Source organism: Saccopteryx bilineata, chromosome 5 (assembly GCF_036850765.1).
Source record: "Saccopteryx bilineata isolate mSacBil1 chromosome 5, mSacBil1_pri_phased_curated, whole genome shotgun sequence".
NCBI lineage: Eukaryota > Metazoa > Chordata > Mammalia > Chiroptera > Emballonuridae > Saccopteryx > Saccopteryx bilineata.
In genome coordinates, this window is record NC_089494.1 from 247,986,037 (window position 1) to 248,003,860 (window position 17,824).

At 38.3% G+C, this 17,824-nt stretch overlaps 1 protein-coding gene across 3 annotated transcripts in view; it reads right to left on the reverse strand.

Annotated features, from left to right (window-relative positions):
* Positions 1-5,837: 5,837 nt before the first annotated feature.
* The window catches only part of TBC1D19 (TBC1 domain family member 19), a 132,639-nt gene continuing 120,652 nt past the window's right edge, over positions 5,838-17,824 (reverse strand). For all 3 annotated transcript variants that reach the window (XM_066280451.1, XM_066280450.1, XM_066280449.1), the window contains 3 exons: positions 13,015-13,130; positions 7,252-7,322; positions 5,838-6,244 (listed from right to left, as the gene is read on the reverse strand). In XM_066280451.1, coding sequence (XP_066136548.1) covers positions 6,170-6,244; positions 7,252-7,322; positions 13,015-13,130 — 262 coding nt within the window. In that variant the 3' untranslated portion in view covers positions 5,838-6,169. The remainder of the gene's footprint in view (positions 6,245-7,251; positions 7,323-13,014; positions 13,131-17,824) is intronic.

The window sequence follows — 17,824 nt, forward strand, 5'->3', positions numbered from 1 at the left end:
CTTTAGCAATGTCTCAGGGTACAAGATCAATATAAAAAATCAATTGTCTTTCTACATATTAACAAATCATTAAAAGTTGAAATTCAAAGTACTATTTATAACATAAAAATGTAAATAATTAGGGATAATTTAAACAAAATCTTGTAAGAACTGTACATGGAGAACTACAAAATATTGCTGAGTGAAATTTTAAAAAGACCTAAAGAAATGAAGAGAGATACCATGTTCATGGATTAGAAGGCTCAATATTGTTAAGGTATGAATTGTTCTTAAACTGATCCTTAGATTCAATGCTATCTCAGTAGGAATCACAGCAGCTTTTTCTCTTTAGTACAAATGAAAAATCTGATAGCAAAAATTATTTAGAAATGCAAAGAACTCAGAATAGCCAAAATACTTTGACATAGACAGAGAAAATTAGAGGACTGACACTGCTTGATTTCCAGACTTACTCTAAAGCTATAAAAATCATGACAGTGTGATACTGGATCCAGGATAGACATAAACCCATGAAACAGAATAGAGAACCCAGAGATAAGCCCATATATGTGATCAATTGATTTTATACAGAGTATAAAAGGGTATAAAAGGGAAAGGGCAGGTTTTTTTTTTTTAGCAAATGGTGTTGAAACAATTGTATATCTAGATGCAAAAACAAGACCCTCAACCTCTAACTTGTATCATACACAAAAGTTAATTAAAAATAAAAGGATCATAGGCCTAAAAGTAAGAGGTAAAGGATCAAGTTGCTTAAAAAAAACCAGGAAAGAAATCTGTGATTTTGAGTTATGCAAAGATTTCTTAGATTGGACACACAATACGAACAAACATAAAACAAACAATGGATAAACTGAACTCAACAAAATGAAAACTTTTGCTTTTTAAAAAGCTAAGAAGATTAAGAGACTAATCATAGCTGGGAGAAAACTTTACAAACTGTACATGTACCTAGAATAAACAAGTCTTAAAACTTAAGAAGATATTGATTAGAGATGGTCAAAAGATTTGAACACTTGACAAAAGAATATATATAAATGGCAAATAAGTATGAAAAGATGCACAGTGTCATTAGCAATTAGGTAAATGCAAATTAAAACCACCTTTTAGAATGACTAACATGAAAATACCAAGTGTTGGTGAGGACTTGGAGCAGCTGGCGCTCTTACACTATAGTGGGGATGTAAAGTGATAGAAATAACCACTTCAGAGAGAGTTTGGAGATTTCTTAGAAAGTTAAACTTAGGCTTACATATGACCCAGCAATTTTACTCCTAGGTATTTACCCCCAAATAAATAAAGATATATGACCACATGAAGGTTCGTATACAAATGTTTATAGTAGCTGTATACATAATACACCAAAACATGAGAACATGAATACCTATTAACAATAATACATAAACAAATTGTGAAATGGCCATACAATAAAATAGTACTCAGTGATAAAAAATATGGACTACTAATTACACAACACGGATGAATCTCAAACACAAAGGAAGCCAGAAACAAGAGTATGTATATGATTCCATTTACATGAATCTCTAGAAGAGACCCATCTATTCTTAAGGGTCAGAAGCATATCATGGTTGTCTGAAGGGAACGTGTGTATGGGAGACTGACTGGGAAGGGGTATAAAGGGAATTTATTCAGGTGATGGAAACGGTCTGTTCCTTATTGTGATGGTGGTGATATAGGTACACATATTTGTCAAAACTTAGAGAACTATATTCTTAAAATGCATACGTTTTATTCAACTTAAACTATACCTTAATAAAGTTGATATAAACAAAAAATATTGAGTGAGCTAAAGCATTTACATTTTTTTCCCTCTCAAAATATTCTTCCTCTTGGACTTCCCAACTTCACAAACCAACTCAGTGGGTAAAATAGTTGTGTGACACTGGGTGAGTAAGCTATTATTCTGAACTAGGCAAATTTTCTAATCAGCAGAATGAATGTATTATACTATTAGATGACTTCATTCATTCATTCAATAAACATTTATTAATGCCCACTATGGGGCAAGCACTAAACCAGGTTCTGGAGGTATAAAGCTGAGAACGAAACCATTTTTGCCCTTAAGGAGTCAGCCTAGAAGAGAAAGACAAGCTACTGTATGATTATGGTACATCTTACTAGCTTTAGGGTCGGAGGAGGATTCATGAGACAAGCAGTCTCCCCTGATGATGCACCACCTGAGTTGGGTTTTGAGGTACAAGTAAGAGTTAGGTTAAAAGGGAAAAGAAGGCATTCCAAGCAGAGGGTGCTGTATGGGCACAGGGCCAAAGGAGAGAGACATACTGTGTGTTCAAAGTACTTCAGGTAGCTTAGTAGGTCTGGAACATAGAATTCATGCTTATGAGGTCAAGCTGTGTCTTGATTTAAAAAGTTTAAAAAGATTCCTCTTGTTCAAAGGATATATACAGGGGTCTTTCCAAATGATGATACCCATGACATAGTGGACCACCTAAATAGTTAAATAACTATACCTCATTTAGGATCTTTTCTGTTGCAAAGAGAAACTGTGGCTCATGTGATGAAACAGTCCAGGGGTACAGTGGTGGAATGTGACCTCGGGACCACCAAGGCTACCACCCCAGATTTCACTCTTTCCATTCCGAGGCGGCGGCAGCTCCAGACCCTCTCTTTTTCATATCCAGCTTCCCTGACAGGTTAAACCAACCTTCGTAATCAAGCTTCATTGGTCCTCACTGGTCTTAGGTTTTGCCCTGCTCCTGAGGCAATGCCTGTGGCTAGGATGGCATACAGTGACTGGTTTGGCCAGGACCCAGACGTCCTGGGGTGGCAGCTAGCCTCACCTGAAGTTCATGGGGAAGGGGATAGATTACCAAAGAAAAAACAGAGCCTTTGTAGAAGGGAGACTAGATACCGAGAAGTTATGTTTTAAGAAAAACAGATCCCAACAATTTTCAGAACAAGTCAGGGGATACAAATGCATTTGGACACATTTCTTTTTTCATCTTCCATACTAGGATTAGTCAATGAAAACTGACTTGAGAATAAAGTGATGTGAGAATCAGAACATGTATACAAAAAACTCTCACTCAATATACTAAGCACCACATTAACAGAGGACACAGTTTTATGAGAACAAAGAGAAGGGCATAATTAATTCTAATTTACAGCTCCAGGGCAACAGCACAGCAGAGATCGTTTTAGCGGGGCCCTGAAAAGGGGAGGTGCATCCGGCAGAGGCAGTGACTGGACGTAGCTGGCTGAGGGTCAGCGTGCGGTCTGGTGAGGCCAGAGGCCAGGGTCATGGGCCAGGGTGGGAGCCCAGCAACAGAAAGACCCAGCTGTAGATCATTTTCCTGCTTTGCTGCAGAGCCTGGACTTGATCCATCAAGCAGTGGGCAGCTGTTTAACTTTTTAAAGCATGTAAGTGATCCAAATGAATCTGTATATAGAGCTGTAGGAATAGGTTAGACATTTCCCGAGATAAGAAGGAAGGAGGTAAGTATGGGGGCGATAAAGCTAAGTTTTGAAGTGGAAGGTTGAGAGGAAGTTCAAGGCTAATGGTCTCTCTTTCTCCTCTGAAGTAGGAGGAGAGAGTACCTGCTGAGTGTACGGGGATGTTATATACACATAGTTAAGACAAGCTGGAAGTTTCAATTAGCCAGAACGCTGTATTACCAAAACATTCTGATCAAAAAAGATGGTTCAATAAACTCTTCTAAAAGGTTATACATATTACACTAGTGGGTGAACTGAATGAAATCCAGAAGAGCCAAGTACATACATTCGTCTTAGTCTGTTTCACCATCAGCGCCAATGCCATAGGTAGAATTAGATAAGCATCCCTGGCCACTCAGCTGCTGTGAGCCCTGCAGAGCAGACGGGAGGGGGTGTCAGCATGGCAGGAGGTGGAGACCGAAACGCAGGGAGGAAGCTGACCGCGGCAGGGCAGCGGGGGGCGGTGCCGGTGGAGCTGGAGTGGGCAAGGCAGCCTGGACGGGAGGGGTGTCAGCATGGCAGGAGGTGGAGAGGGGAACAGGAGGGAGAAGCCGGCCGCGGCAGGGCAGCGGGGGGCGGTGCCGGTGGAGCTGGAGTGGGCAAGGCAGCCTGGCTGCCCTCCGTGCAGCCTGTTCGAGCAGTCAAGAGCAGCACGTGGCTGACCGGGTTTGTGACAGCAGCAAAATGTGTGGCAGCCTCCAGGTCTGGCTTTGGGATTCAGAGCCAGATCTAGTGGCTGGAACCACCTGTTCCAAATGTAAGCATCTGCTCTGCCATGATACATTCATTTACTGCAACAGTCTCAAATCGGCAACTGAAGTCACACAGATGCTCATGGGGACGGTCTCGTATATTATCTTCTACCACTCGACCTCAAAATGCCACACTCAAAATTAATTACCAACATTTAATATTTACTTGGTGCTTTGCAGTTTAAAGTGTCCCTTTCAAATATATTTTATTTGGTCTTACTCAATCCTGTAAAGTAAATAGAGCAAATACAATAATTTCCTGCTGCCTGTGCTCCCCGCCCCAGTTGTAGAGGAGAAAGTAAATTACCCTAGGGACTTACAGCTAGAACCAAAATTATCCAGTCTAGTGTCTTTGCAACTAGACCACTGCTGCTTTTAAAAAGGCTTATGAATATTCTCCTAAAGAAAGAGGTCAAAGATGGGCATATCTGTACAAATTTAACCATAATCGCCTAAAACTCTCTCTTCCTAACATTGTTCTCATTTTTTCAGAGTGAGGGGAGGAGGGGGGTAATCGTCATAGGTGTGTGCATAAATATCCCTGTGAGGGGTGTGCATTTGCACACACAATGGCAAAGCATATGATCTCACTCTATCACCTGCAAAAACAATAAAATGGGGTTTATTAGGAATCAGTCACTGAATAAATTATAGTACTTAGTCCTTAATAAGTCAACAAGTACCTGATGACTAAAAGCATATAATATTTTCAAATTATGACTTGGTTATATCAAACTCCCCCACACTTTCAGTATTATGCAAAACCTCATGGATATATTCTATAACTAAAAGACTCATGAATGAATATGAATAAAACTTAATACAATTCCAGGCATTCAGTAAGAGTATCACTATAGATTTAGAGTTTTGTTAAAATGATCAGTATCTTGAATTTGAGCCTAAAATTGGAAGACAATGGTTTTTGGATTTTTTTTTCAGATACTATTATTCCATATTTCAGAAATGGCAGGCCTTTAGGCTGTAATATATAATAAGACCCTCATTTATAATAAAGACCAATATAAGATTGATGCCTTGCATAAATATCTTCAGTTCTAGAATGAATGTCTAGTTCCTACTGCTAGTCTCTCTCAGCTGCTCCTCCCTAGAAGTTGAAACTCATGAAACCAACCATCAGCAAAAGCAAATCAGGTTTTGGCCTTTCATTCCCCATTGAATCCTTGGTGTCTTCTCTGTGCACTTGCAAAGTAGCAGCACCTGGCAACAGCTTCAACAGAGTCAAGTCTTCCAACCAAGAGATGGAAGGTTGTGAAGTCTGAACCGATCAGATTGCTCCATAATTTTTACTTTTTTTCAGAAAATAATGAATACAATGCTGTCAGATGGACACAATTGTATTCCACCTTCCCCAATGCAAAACATTAGTGGAGAAATGAAGTGGAAAAGGAGCTAGAAGATCTCTGGTGAGAGAAACATTGTTAAAAACATCAAAGTACGTTCCAATTTCTACTTAACAGCATTATCTTTTTCAAGCCTCCCCACATCCTACCCCACCCCTGGTTCTGAGTGAAGAGCAGTTTATAAGCCAAACAATACATTATCTAGAGATAAACTTAGAAATTGACATAAGAGAATTGTCCCAGAAGCTACATTACCTCTTCAAGTTTATTACAGGATCTTTAATTCTTATTGCATATATTGTTACATGCTTGTTACATGTCAGGATTATATATATATAATTGCTCAATTTAGCAGAAGATAAGTCTGTTGCTTCTCTCTTGAGAATGAGCAGCATGCAGTGCAATATTTGGTGTGCTGAGTTATTTTTTCAAAAAGTAAAAAACTACTTAGGTTTAACTGAGGAGGGAACATGATCTTTATTGGCTTATATACGAAGTTTAATTTTGGTTTTATGCAGACTTTGCATAGTTCATGATTAGTTTCTAATGAAAAACTAGATGTGTCGGTGACCTTGAAGAAGATCAGGTGACAGTAGCAAACAAAAAAATTTGAAGAAGAGGCATAACTTTTAAAGTGGAAATATCAGCAAGAACTGCCTGAAACAAAAAACAAAAAGAAGTATTAATATCAGTATTCTAAACAGCAAAGTGAAGCCTATGAAATAAGGTACAATAGAAACACCATTACCATGTAACTGTGGCATCAACACACATTTTAAGTTCTACAGATCTGTCCTAAACCTCTGCCATAAAGCTACAGCCTTCCTTCTCTTTTCTGAGGATCTTAATGTTAGAGCATGTGCAAAATGCTAGCATGGACCTTTAGCCTTGAGCCTTCTTCAAATATACAAGGTAGCATGAGTTTATAAGAGGTCTAACATTTCAACTTGCTTCTATAAATAAACGTACATTATGAATCCTAGTTCTGTTGTAGTAGTATAAGAAGTAACTGACTTCAGGAAATCATTTTGAGATGGAACTAATGTTTATTCAGTTGCAAGATGCATAAACATCCTCTTCCCTTTAAACAAAAAATGTAGGCAGCTATTTTAAGAATGAAACTTTTCGTTTCTATGAGAGGTAATAAACAGAATAATATGGCAAGCCACAATTTAATTTAGCCATGTTTCAGGTATAAATTATACCACTGAAAAGAAAACAGCTTGAAATAATTAACTCACAATTAAAAATAATGAAAAAGGCCCACATATCTTCATTATTATGATCCAAACACATGCCTTTAACGTTCCATTAGTTTTTTCTCTGTTCTATGAGCATGACATGTGGATGTGAACCCTAATAAGAAAACACAACACAAGACCCACTAGTTTCTACTGAAATCACTAAGTATACTGTTTCCCATAATGGTTATAACGGTTTTCTATAATAATCTTGTTTATGATGACCTCACAAGAAGATTATTTTCAAGTCATTAAGGAATTTTGAAGACTTAATATTACTTAGCTCAGAACTTACAGGCTTTACCCAAGGTAAAACCTGAGGCTACGACTTAAGTGTGTCTTCTGCATCTGAGACGCAAGTGCCAGAGGCTGGCCACCTCTCAGGGGCTATTTTCATCCCGTCCGAGTGAACCCGATCCTTACTTCTGCTGCAGCCAGTGATGTCACCTCCATCAGGTTGACTGCTCGGAAGGCAAACACAGCCGCTGCCAGGACTGGAAAAGAATGCACACTATTTCAACTGCTGGCCTCCTCGTCAGCCCGACAGATTTACTGCTGTGCCCACAACCCGGTCCGGGAGCTGGAGCCAGCGCTGCGCACAGCTCCGGCGTGCCGCGGGGCAGGTCGAGGAGCGCAGACCTTCACCCCGGAGAGTGTGCCTGGCGGCCGAAGAACTGGACCGCATGGTTTTGGGAAGAAAGAAAATTCAGTGGCCTTAAAAGAGCCATTTTATAAATTGTTTCCTTCATACTTACAACTTAAATTATAACGGGTTTTCAGTGGCATGAAGATCTAATGACTGGCTTATAAATTAAGGTTTATTTTGGTTCAGTTGTTTCTTACTAATGCAACAGAGAGGATTCTGAAAAGTTACACGGAGACTGGATTTTTAGATCCTATCATGTTTCATATGTAGTGAGATGGCAGCATGATAAAAATTTGGCAATAATGCCTTTTCTTTAAATTAAAATTAATAAAAAATCAAGATATAGAATAATAAAAAAGTTAAATGAAATAAAATAATCTTTATGCTATTGTTGTATTTGTATTTTATATTGAGCATTAAAGCTTCTTAGTGTCATAAATGGCTATGTCTATAGGGCTGCTGAACCCGACATCTGCACTAATGTTGGCTATAGGAACAAGTTGAAACTTTGAAAAAAAAAACCATTAGAAGACATTTTAAAGGTTAATATTATACTTTGAGTTGAAAACAACATGTGAATTTTTGTTCCCATTAAACATATGCATATGAGAAAAGAGCGATGCTGACATGCAATTCTTCCTCTCTACCTCAACTCCCGCGAGAGAAGGAGTCACTGAGCCACGGAAGGGCCCAGGTGAGAGGCAGGCGGCCCTGCCCGGAGACAGGTCTCCCTGGAGATGACTGCTCTTCTCCCTGACCCTCTCCACCTCATGACCAGTGGTGGGAATGCACTCACCACCCAACAAGCACTGAGGGTTAGGAAATGAAACCTACCAGACTATTTGGAAGTCTGGTGCCTAAGTATACCACACAGCTAAGGCAAATATATACAACTATATATACACACACATTTTACAGTGGGAATAATGATAATAGCAGTTAATTCTTATATGAACTCTATGAATTACATACTGCCTACCATAAGCCTCATTTGAGCAATGTGGAAACTGAGGCACAGTGAGTTTGCGTGACATGTTTCAAGTCACACAGGGAGAAAACAGTAGACTGACTGCACCCTAGCACTGGCCCACGCCTCTCACCACACGTGATGACGTTACTGAGACGGAAGGCTGGTAGCAGAGATGTATTCATGACATGGAAGTCTGCGTGCTCGCCAAAGAACTGTCCTCTCTACTGCCCCTCAGAACAGTTTTCTGGGGTTGGCCTGAGGACGATGCTGTGGCGGTTCTGGGTCTCAGGTTGTGCCTGAGCACAGGTCAGGACCCAGGCTCTTACCTGCCCCAGAAAGAGGCAGAGGGCACCTGGTGTGGGAAGCACAGGTGTTTGGACAGCTGGCAGAAAAAGCATTCAAATCCGCCAAAGAGAAAAATTCTGGGGAAAAAAACAGTAGTGATAAAGCAAAATTTAAAATGTTAACTTGGATGGGATTATCTCATGTAATAAATAAGGCATACAAATGATCTGGGAAGTACTTTAAAGTCACTGAGCATCTTTGTTGACAATATCAAAGAAAACCATTTCTGTGGACCAGCAGCTTCTTGACAGTTTCCTAACATCTGGAACCGTATCTGACAACGGAGACGCTTTAGAAGCTAAGGAGTGTGAGGCTGCTTCCTGACCGTGCGTAATTTCACAGAGCTGGCGAAGCCCAGCAAGATGGTCCCATGTTCTGCTGCACCAGGAAGACTGTTATATGGCGGGAAATCGTTTTTCCAAATGTAGATAAGAAGGGGGAAAAGAGCAGTTCACTAACTGCCCTCAGCATCCAGAATGCTCATGTGCTCATTGCCGTTATTTATCTTGCTGTCACATCACAGGAGGGCCTTTTGGCGGCTCCACTCCGCCCTGCCCACCCAGCCCTCCACAGAGTGAGGCTGGCTGTCAAGGGGAAAAGGCCCATACTGTAGGATATTTTCACCGAAATCAGGTTTTGTGTGAGCTATGAGTGCTAATATTCCCTTTGGTCATTTCAACTATTCTCATTACTCCAACTTTAAGCATCTCTATCATGAACATTAAGGCGCCTTTCCTTTAAACTTTTTTTCAAAAGACTCTAATTCACAATTAAAGCCAATAATATTTACTAAAATATTTCTAAGGATGATAGATAGTAACTCACTTGAGCAAAAAAAGGTGGACCCAAAAATATTCAGACCAAAACAATAATAAAATATTTGAAATAATCAAAACCAAGTTGTCCCCACCTCCATGAACTGATCTACTGTGTGGCACATCACTTAAACCCATGGTGGAGAGCTCCCATTAGTTTAGTTCCATTTCCAGATGGTCTATAATTCTTCCTTGTAGATTTTTTAAAAGACGTGCAAGGAAAGTCGATGGATACAACAGCGTGGACTGAATTTCAACGTATTCATCAGTAACTTGTTTACTAAGTAAGAAATTGAGCTCATACCATTGTGCCTGCTTAGAGCAAATGTGATATTCAGTATCCATTTATTTTTCTTTTGCTTCTTTTTGCTGAGGAGTGGTAAGTCACAGAATGAGAAAATTTAAATTGGAAGAGGCCTTGAAGGTCTTCTAACTCAACATTTCTTTCACAATAGAAAACTCTTAACCCTTCCAATGATCATTAAAAAACCAAGCCTACTTTTTTAAAGTCCTAATTAGTAGAAAGTGCTTTCTTATACTGAACCCCTTTCTGAAACACACTCTAATATCCTTTTGAAATGATACAAAAAGCTACATACAATACTTTGACAACTTATGACATACCCTGAGGACAGTTATTTGGTAGAAAGTCTAAAATCCTGTTGCCTGAGAAAGGGTAGCAGAAAATAAGTCTATTTAGTTGGGGAAATAGAAGAGTTTGGGGAAAGGAGGGTTTATGAGAGTGAAAACGACATGGTGATAACCCTAGTATAACAGGAGTACCCTGTAGCAGGTTGTCTTACCCAGAAACAAAATGGGCTACCTGGTAAGACAGGGGTTATCCTGCACTGATGTGTTTAAACAGTGGACGAGGATGGCTGGTAAAAACACGTAAAAGAAGTTACACCTGATGACTAGCCTCCTTCTCTCTCTAGCTCACACACACCACTGTCATTCAGCCAGAAGAGATAAAGGTAGACCATTCTTTCCTAACTCATATTTGGATGGGCTTTAAAAAACAATTACGTTAGAAGGATACTAGGAGTTGTTAAAAACATCAGTAAGTAATATCTCTGATTGCACCAGGGGCAATATTTATCTTCATGGCATTTTATTATTACTCTAATTTAATTTTCCTTTTCTAAGTGATTTTAGAGCCCAATGATTTTAGAGCTCTCATCATTCAATAATATCTTAATATGGTACCTAGACAGCCTTCTACAAGAAAAATGTTTTTATTCAATTGAGCATTATTTTCTTTATATCCCAGAAAGGTGTCTTTACAATGCTGTCAATATAAGGAATAAAAACAAAGGCTCACACAAGTTAAATAATTGATTCAATACTTTATTTTGCATCTTCATTAGCTATTAGAGAAATGCAAATCAAAACTACAATGAGATACCACCTCACACCTGTTAGATTAGCTATTATCAAGAAGACAGGTAAAGCAAATGTTGGAGAGGCTGTGGAGAAAAAGGAACCCTCATCCACTGTTGGTGGGAATGGAAAGCAGTACAACCATTATGGAAGAAAGTATGGTGGTTCCTCAAAAAATTAAAAATATAACTACCATATGACCCAGCAATCCCTCTACTGGGAATATACCCCAAAAACTCAAAAACACTGGCACGTAAAGACACATGCAGCCCCATGTTCACTGCAGCATTGTTCACAGTGGCCAAGACATGGAAACAACCAAAAAGCCCTCCAATAGATGATTGGATAAAGAAGATATGGTACAGATATACTATGGAATACTACTCAGCCATAAGAAATGATGACATAGGACCATTTACAACAACATGGATGGGCCTTGATAACATTATACTAAGTGAAATAAGTAAATCAGAAAAAACTAAGAACTATATGATTCCATACATAGGTGGGACATAAAAATGAAACTCAGGGACATGGACAAGAATGTGGTGGTTACTGGGGGTGGGGAGGGGAAAGAAGGGGGTGGGGGGAGAGGAGGGGCACAAAGAAAACCAGATGGAAGGTGACAGAAGACTATATGACTTTGGGTGATGAGTATGCAACATAATCAAATGTCAAAATAACCTGGAGATGTTTTCTCTGAACCTATGTACCCTGATTGATTAATGTTACCCCATTAAAATAAAATAATACTTTTTATGAATAAATAAATTTATTCAAAACATATTTATTCAATAATTTATTCAATACAACTGAAGAAGGTTGGATCCAGTATACTGCAAACTTTGCTGCTTTCCATCCATTGTTAAAAAAACATTATTTATTTGAATTTTCTGATGATCCCAAGGATAAAAAACTGAGCCTCCTTTGTACAAGAGAAGCAAAGTAATATAATCAATAAGAAATCTGTGCTCTGTGTTATCATACTGTTGCCTTGTGTGATATCTGCTGTAAGAACTGCTTAGTTATTAAATAAGAGGGGAAGCTGTGGTTTCCTGGAAAGAACATGATCTTTTTTTTTTTTTTTTTTTTTTTCTGAAGCTGGAAACGGGGAGAGACAGTCAGACAGACTCCTGCATGCACCCGACTGGGATCCACCCGGCACACCCACCAGGGGCAACGCTCTGCCCACCAGGGGGCGATGCTCTGCCCCTCCGGGGCATCGCTCTGTCGAGACCAGAGCCACTCTAGAGCCTGGGGCAGAGGCCAAGGAGCCATCCCCAGCGCCCGGGCTATCTTTGCTCCAATGGAGCCTCGCTGCAGGAGGGGAAAAGAGAGAGACAGAGAGGAAGGAGGGGGGAGGGGTGGAGAAGCAGATGGGCGCTTCTCCTGTGTGCCCTGGCCGGGAATTGAACCTGGGACCCCTGCACGCCAGGCCGACGCTCTACCACTGAGCCAACCGGCCAGGGCCTGATCTGTTTTTGGTTTAAGAAAATATCTAAAAGAAGAAATTCAGCCACCAGGGCAAGAGTCAGAGACCATTAACAAAAGGAAAAGGTTTTGAATTCAGTATAAACTGAAGTCCAGAAGAGCGAAGATTTCAAATACGTACAGAGGCTCAGTGTGAGTCTGGATTTCAGGGAGTCGAGAAGGGGCCCAGAACAAACACTGAGATCGTCAGAGGAGGCCAGGGTACGATGGGTACCTCCACCCTGCTGCACACACCTCCCTGGTGCTGAGAGAGGGGCAGCCCTGGCTGGACTAAACGTGGGGGCAGCAAAGAAGTGGACTTAACTGGGAGCCAAAAAGAAAGAGTAGGAATAGATCATGTTGGGCAGTCACACAGAAGTATCTAGATCACAGAACGTCAGTACTTATCTTCTAAGGCCAATAAACCTACTAAATGCTCATGAATTCACAATGACGGGTAACCATAGACTTAAACTCCAATTACAGATGATGAATGTAGGGAAGGAAAAGGCTTTACTATAGAAACAGCATCTGTTTTAAAAACAAGCACTTACTCTTACCAGCAAGAATTTCCAGAGAGTTGTATCCTAGGATTCTATCCCACAAAAGCAGGAGTTGATCTGTAGCTAAGTATCCAGAGAAAGCTCGAACCATCCATTTAAATGATATGCGAAGTCTGTAAGCAAAGGAAAAAGAAGATAAATTTTAGCAGTGGTTTCTTTTTTCTTTCAAAAAGGCAATATCTTAAAAGAGGTTGAAAGAGCCTAACCAGTTCTATTGCTAATTGAGTCTTATAAGTCACCTGGGAATTTATTCAATATAACTCAAGGACTCTCTTAAAAGCTGCAAAAGAGCAATGGTGAGAAGCCATGAGTCCTCAAATCACTGGTCTAAAAGTATTGAGAGGAGGATTTCTATTTGCTTGGCCCTCCTTTGTGTTATGGTTCAGGCTTAGAAGACTCACTTCTCCCTTCTGTGTTTTAAGGTACCTACTAATTAGCTATAAATGAAGTGACTGTCTAGTCTTAACGGTTTTAGGCAAGCCATGATCATTAGAATTTTTCCCCCAATATACTTGAAAGACTGCATAATAGCTGTATATTTTTCCTATCCAGTAAATTATATTCCTACATTTCAGTCAAATGGCTACAAAGAATGAGTGAAAGGAGCATTTGAAGACTAAGAAAAATAGTTTTAAAGTTATAAGGGAACTTAGAAATAGATTTCTAACTTCAAGCCCTTCATTTTCTTGTTTTATTTATTTATTTATTTTAAGATTTTGTTTATTGATTTTAGAGGAGAAAGAGAGAGAAAGGCTGGGGCTGGGGTTAGGAAAGAGCAGGAGGCATCAATTCATAGTTGCTTCTTGTATGTGCCTTGACCAGGCAAGCCTGGGGTTTTGAACTGGTGACCTCAGTGCTCCAGGTCAATGCCCTATCCACTATACTACCATAGGTGAGGCCAAACCCTTCATTTAAAGAGGAGGAGATTATCAGAACCCTGAAAGATCAGCCAGAAAATGCAATTAAATTCCATTTTGTTCTGCCCATACCACATCAAAACCCAAGAGGTATGAGATCCCACTATTTACAAGTAGGTTATGTTATAATAACAATTTATCTCTGGAATCAGGAAATAAACTCTTTGTCTTTGATGTCTTAAGAGATAAACTAGTTCCTTACATTTCTATACTCCCTGTTAGCATCTAAACGTAATTTTTCTGCCCCTGAGGTTACTAGCCAAACTCTTTGCTAGAATTGTTATAATATTACGTAGGTAAATATCTGTGCTTTTTTCTCAAGGGAAGAGAAAGGGGCCCAGAAACTGCCTTCACTGGTGTCATATTAATGCTCTTACGGTTAAAAAAGACTTCACAGTTTCAGAAACTCCTAAATATGAGAGATATAACTGTTGTTCTAGTAGAAAATACAAAGTACAAAATAATATTGACAAATTAAGTGTTTTGGTTGATTTTAAAGTATCTTTTATGAGATGCCAAAGATACTTTTGACCACTGGCTATTTAAATTTTTAAATTCATTTGATTTTTAAGTCTAAATTCTTCAACTTCAGTTTACCGGCTCTCTCATCGCATCTTATTAGAACAATAGTACCATACATTGTGCTCTCCCCATTGTAGCACAGAATCAGTTTCTTAGAAATAGTGAGGTGTAATTCTTGTATAGTAGAATTTACCCTTATTAACGCTTAGTTCTATGAGTTTTGTTAAGAACCAAGGGAAACTTTAGAACTGAAAAATACAATGACAACAAAAACAACTCCTCACTAGATGAATACAATAGCAAATAAAAATGACTGAGGAAAGAGCCAGTGAATTTGAATATCAATCAATAGAAAGAATCTGATCTGAACCAAAGAGTGAGAAGTATTGAAAATAAAATGAACAAAGCTTCTGGAACCTGTGGCATAAGACCAAAAGTTTTTTTTTTGTTGTTGTTGTTTTTGTATTTTTTTCTGAAGCTGGAAACGGGGAGAGACAGTCAGACAGACTCCCGCATGCGCCCGACCGGGATCCACCCAGCACGCCAACCAGGGGGTGATGCTCTGCCCATCCGGGGCGTCGCTCTGCCGTGACCAGAGCCACTCTAGCGCCTGGGGCAGAGGCCAAGGAGCCATCCCCAGCGCCCGGGCCATCTTTGCTCCAATGGAGCCTTGGCTGCGGGAGGGGCAGAGAGAGACAGAGAGGAAGGAGGGGGTGGGAGTGGAGAAGCAAATGGGCACCTCTCCTATGTGCCTTGGCCGGGAATCGAACCCGGGTCCCCCGCATGCCAGGCCGACGCTCTACCGCTGAGCCAACTGGCCAGGGCCAAGACCAAAAGTTTTAACATTCCAGTCACTACAATCCCAGAAGAAAAGGAGAATGAGTGGGGGAAATAAATAAATAAATAAATAAATAAATAAATAAATAAAATAATATATATATATATATTTTTTTGACAGATAATGGTTGACAACTTCTAAATTTGGCAAAAGACTACAGATTTAAGAAGCTCAGCAAAACCCAAACAAGATAAAGCCAAAGCAATCCATGCCCAGATACATCATAATCAAACTTCTGAGAGCTAAAGGCAAAGATCTTAATAGCAGCCAGAGAAAACAAAGATTAATAATATTTATTCCTAAAATGTTTGGTAGAACTTGCTAGTTAAGCCATCCAGGACTATAATTTACTTGAAGGTGGAATGTGATTAACTAAAGATGTTTATTATAAACCTCAGGGCACTCTTATGAACTGAATGTTTGTATTCCCCCACACAATAAGTTATATGTTAAAATTTTACCCCCCATTGTGATGGTATTAGAAAAAGGAGGTAATTAAGGTTAGATAAAGTTATGAGGGTAAAGTTCTCACGATTAGGATTAGTGTCTTCTTAAGAGTCACAAGAAAGCTTCTCTCTCCTCTCTGCTGTTCACTCTGCAGGGTACACTGAGACAGCAGTCTGCAACCTAGAACACTGGACCATATTATCATCCTAATCTGGACTCCAAGTCTCCAAAACTGTGTCAAGTAAAATTCTGTTGTTTATAAGCCATGAAATTTGTGGTAATTTTTTATAGCAGCCTGAACTAAGAAAGGTACCTATGAAAAGGATGTTTTAAAAAAGGTATAAACAATAATCCAATAGTGGAAATAAATGGAATAAAAATAATTTAAAAGTAGGCAGGAAAAGAGGAAAAAAGGAATAAAGAGCACATAAAACAAATAAAATATACCTAGCAAATAGTAGATAATATCAATTAATATTACTTTAGTACAATTATATTAATTACATTAAACATAAACAGAATATGCACACCAATTAAAAGACAAACTATCACACTGAATGACCCAAATACATTTTTGACAAAAAAGCCACATGAAAAATAAAAAAATGAAAATATATTAAAAGTTAAAGAATAGAAAAGAATACATTATGCACATTGAAATCAAAAGAAAGCTGGAATGGCTATATTGGACATAATGGATTTGATACCAGGAATAAAAACATATGTTGATAAAAGTATCAATTCTTCTAAAAACAGAGCTTCAAATACATGAAGTAAATGTTCACATAGCAGTAAAGAAAGAAACATACATATTCACTATTATAATTGGAGACTATCATTTCTTAATCAACAGAAAAAGTGAACAGAAAATTGTTAAGTGTGTAAAGGCTTAAACATATCAACAAACTTGACTTCAATGCCATTTATAGAACCTTCTGCCCAACCGAATGTAACCGAATATAAATTCTTGCACATGGAACAGTCACCAAGATAGATCATATTCTGGATCATATATTAAACCTCAAAATCCAGAAGAATTAAAATCTCATAATGCATGTTGTCTAATTACAACAGAATTAAAATAGAAATCAAGAACAGAAAGATAACAGATTTTTACAAATATCTGGAAATCAAACAACATGCTCCATCTAGCCCATAGACAAAGAGAAATTTACAAGAGAAATTAAGAAACTTGAATTAAATGACAAGGAAAACAAAACATATCAAAAATTTGTTGGGCAGAGGTAAAGCAGTGCTCTGAGGGCAATTAATAACATCATTAGAAAAGAAAAAAGGTCTCAATCCATTGATTTAATTTTTACCTTGAACAAGCAGAAAGACAAGAATAAAATAAACCTAAAGTAAACATGAGGAAGGAAATAATAAATATACGAACTTATGCTATAAAATTTAAAACAGACAACAGAGAAAATCAAGAAAACCAAAAGCTTGCTCTTTCAAAAAAGAATAAAATTAATAAACCTCTAGCCAGAATAATAAAGAAAAAAGAGACAGAAGACATAAATATCAATCTCAGGAATGAGAGAAATGAAATCACTCTGAGTCTATAGATATTAAAAAGCTATTTAAGAATAATTAGAGAGTGTTATAAATAACTTTATATCTACAAATAACTTAGATAAAATGAACAAAGTACCATAGCTCACTCAAGAAGAAATAACTTAAATAGTTCTATATCTATTAAAGAAATTAAATTCTGAATTAAAAACCTTCTAACAGTATTGGTTTTAATTTCTCATGAAAGCCTTTTAAAATTTGATTTCTAGCTTGACAATTGAATTTTCATACTTCCTCCTACATAAGAATTTACGTTTATCAAAAGTCATTGAAATAAATTTGTTATTTTTACAAATTAACATGTTTATATGGGCTAGAAAAAAATATCAGTTTTACTTTCTAGAAATAAACTGTCTTCATCCTAGTAAAGTCTAGTTATATTCAGTATAAAATATTTCTTCCACATTCTTGTTTTACAGTCTCAATCATTAACAATATATGATATGTGGTGTCATTTTATAAATGGCAGTTCTAAGATCTAAGATGTCTGAAACTGAATGGTGCT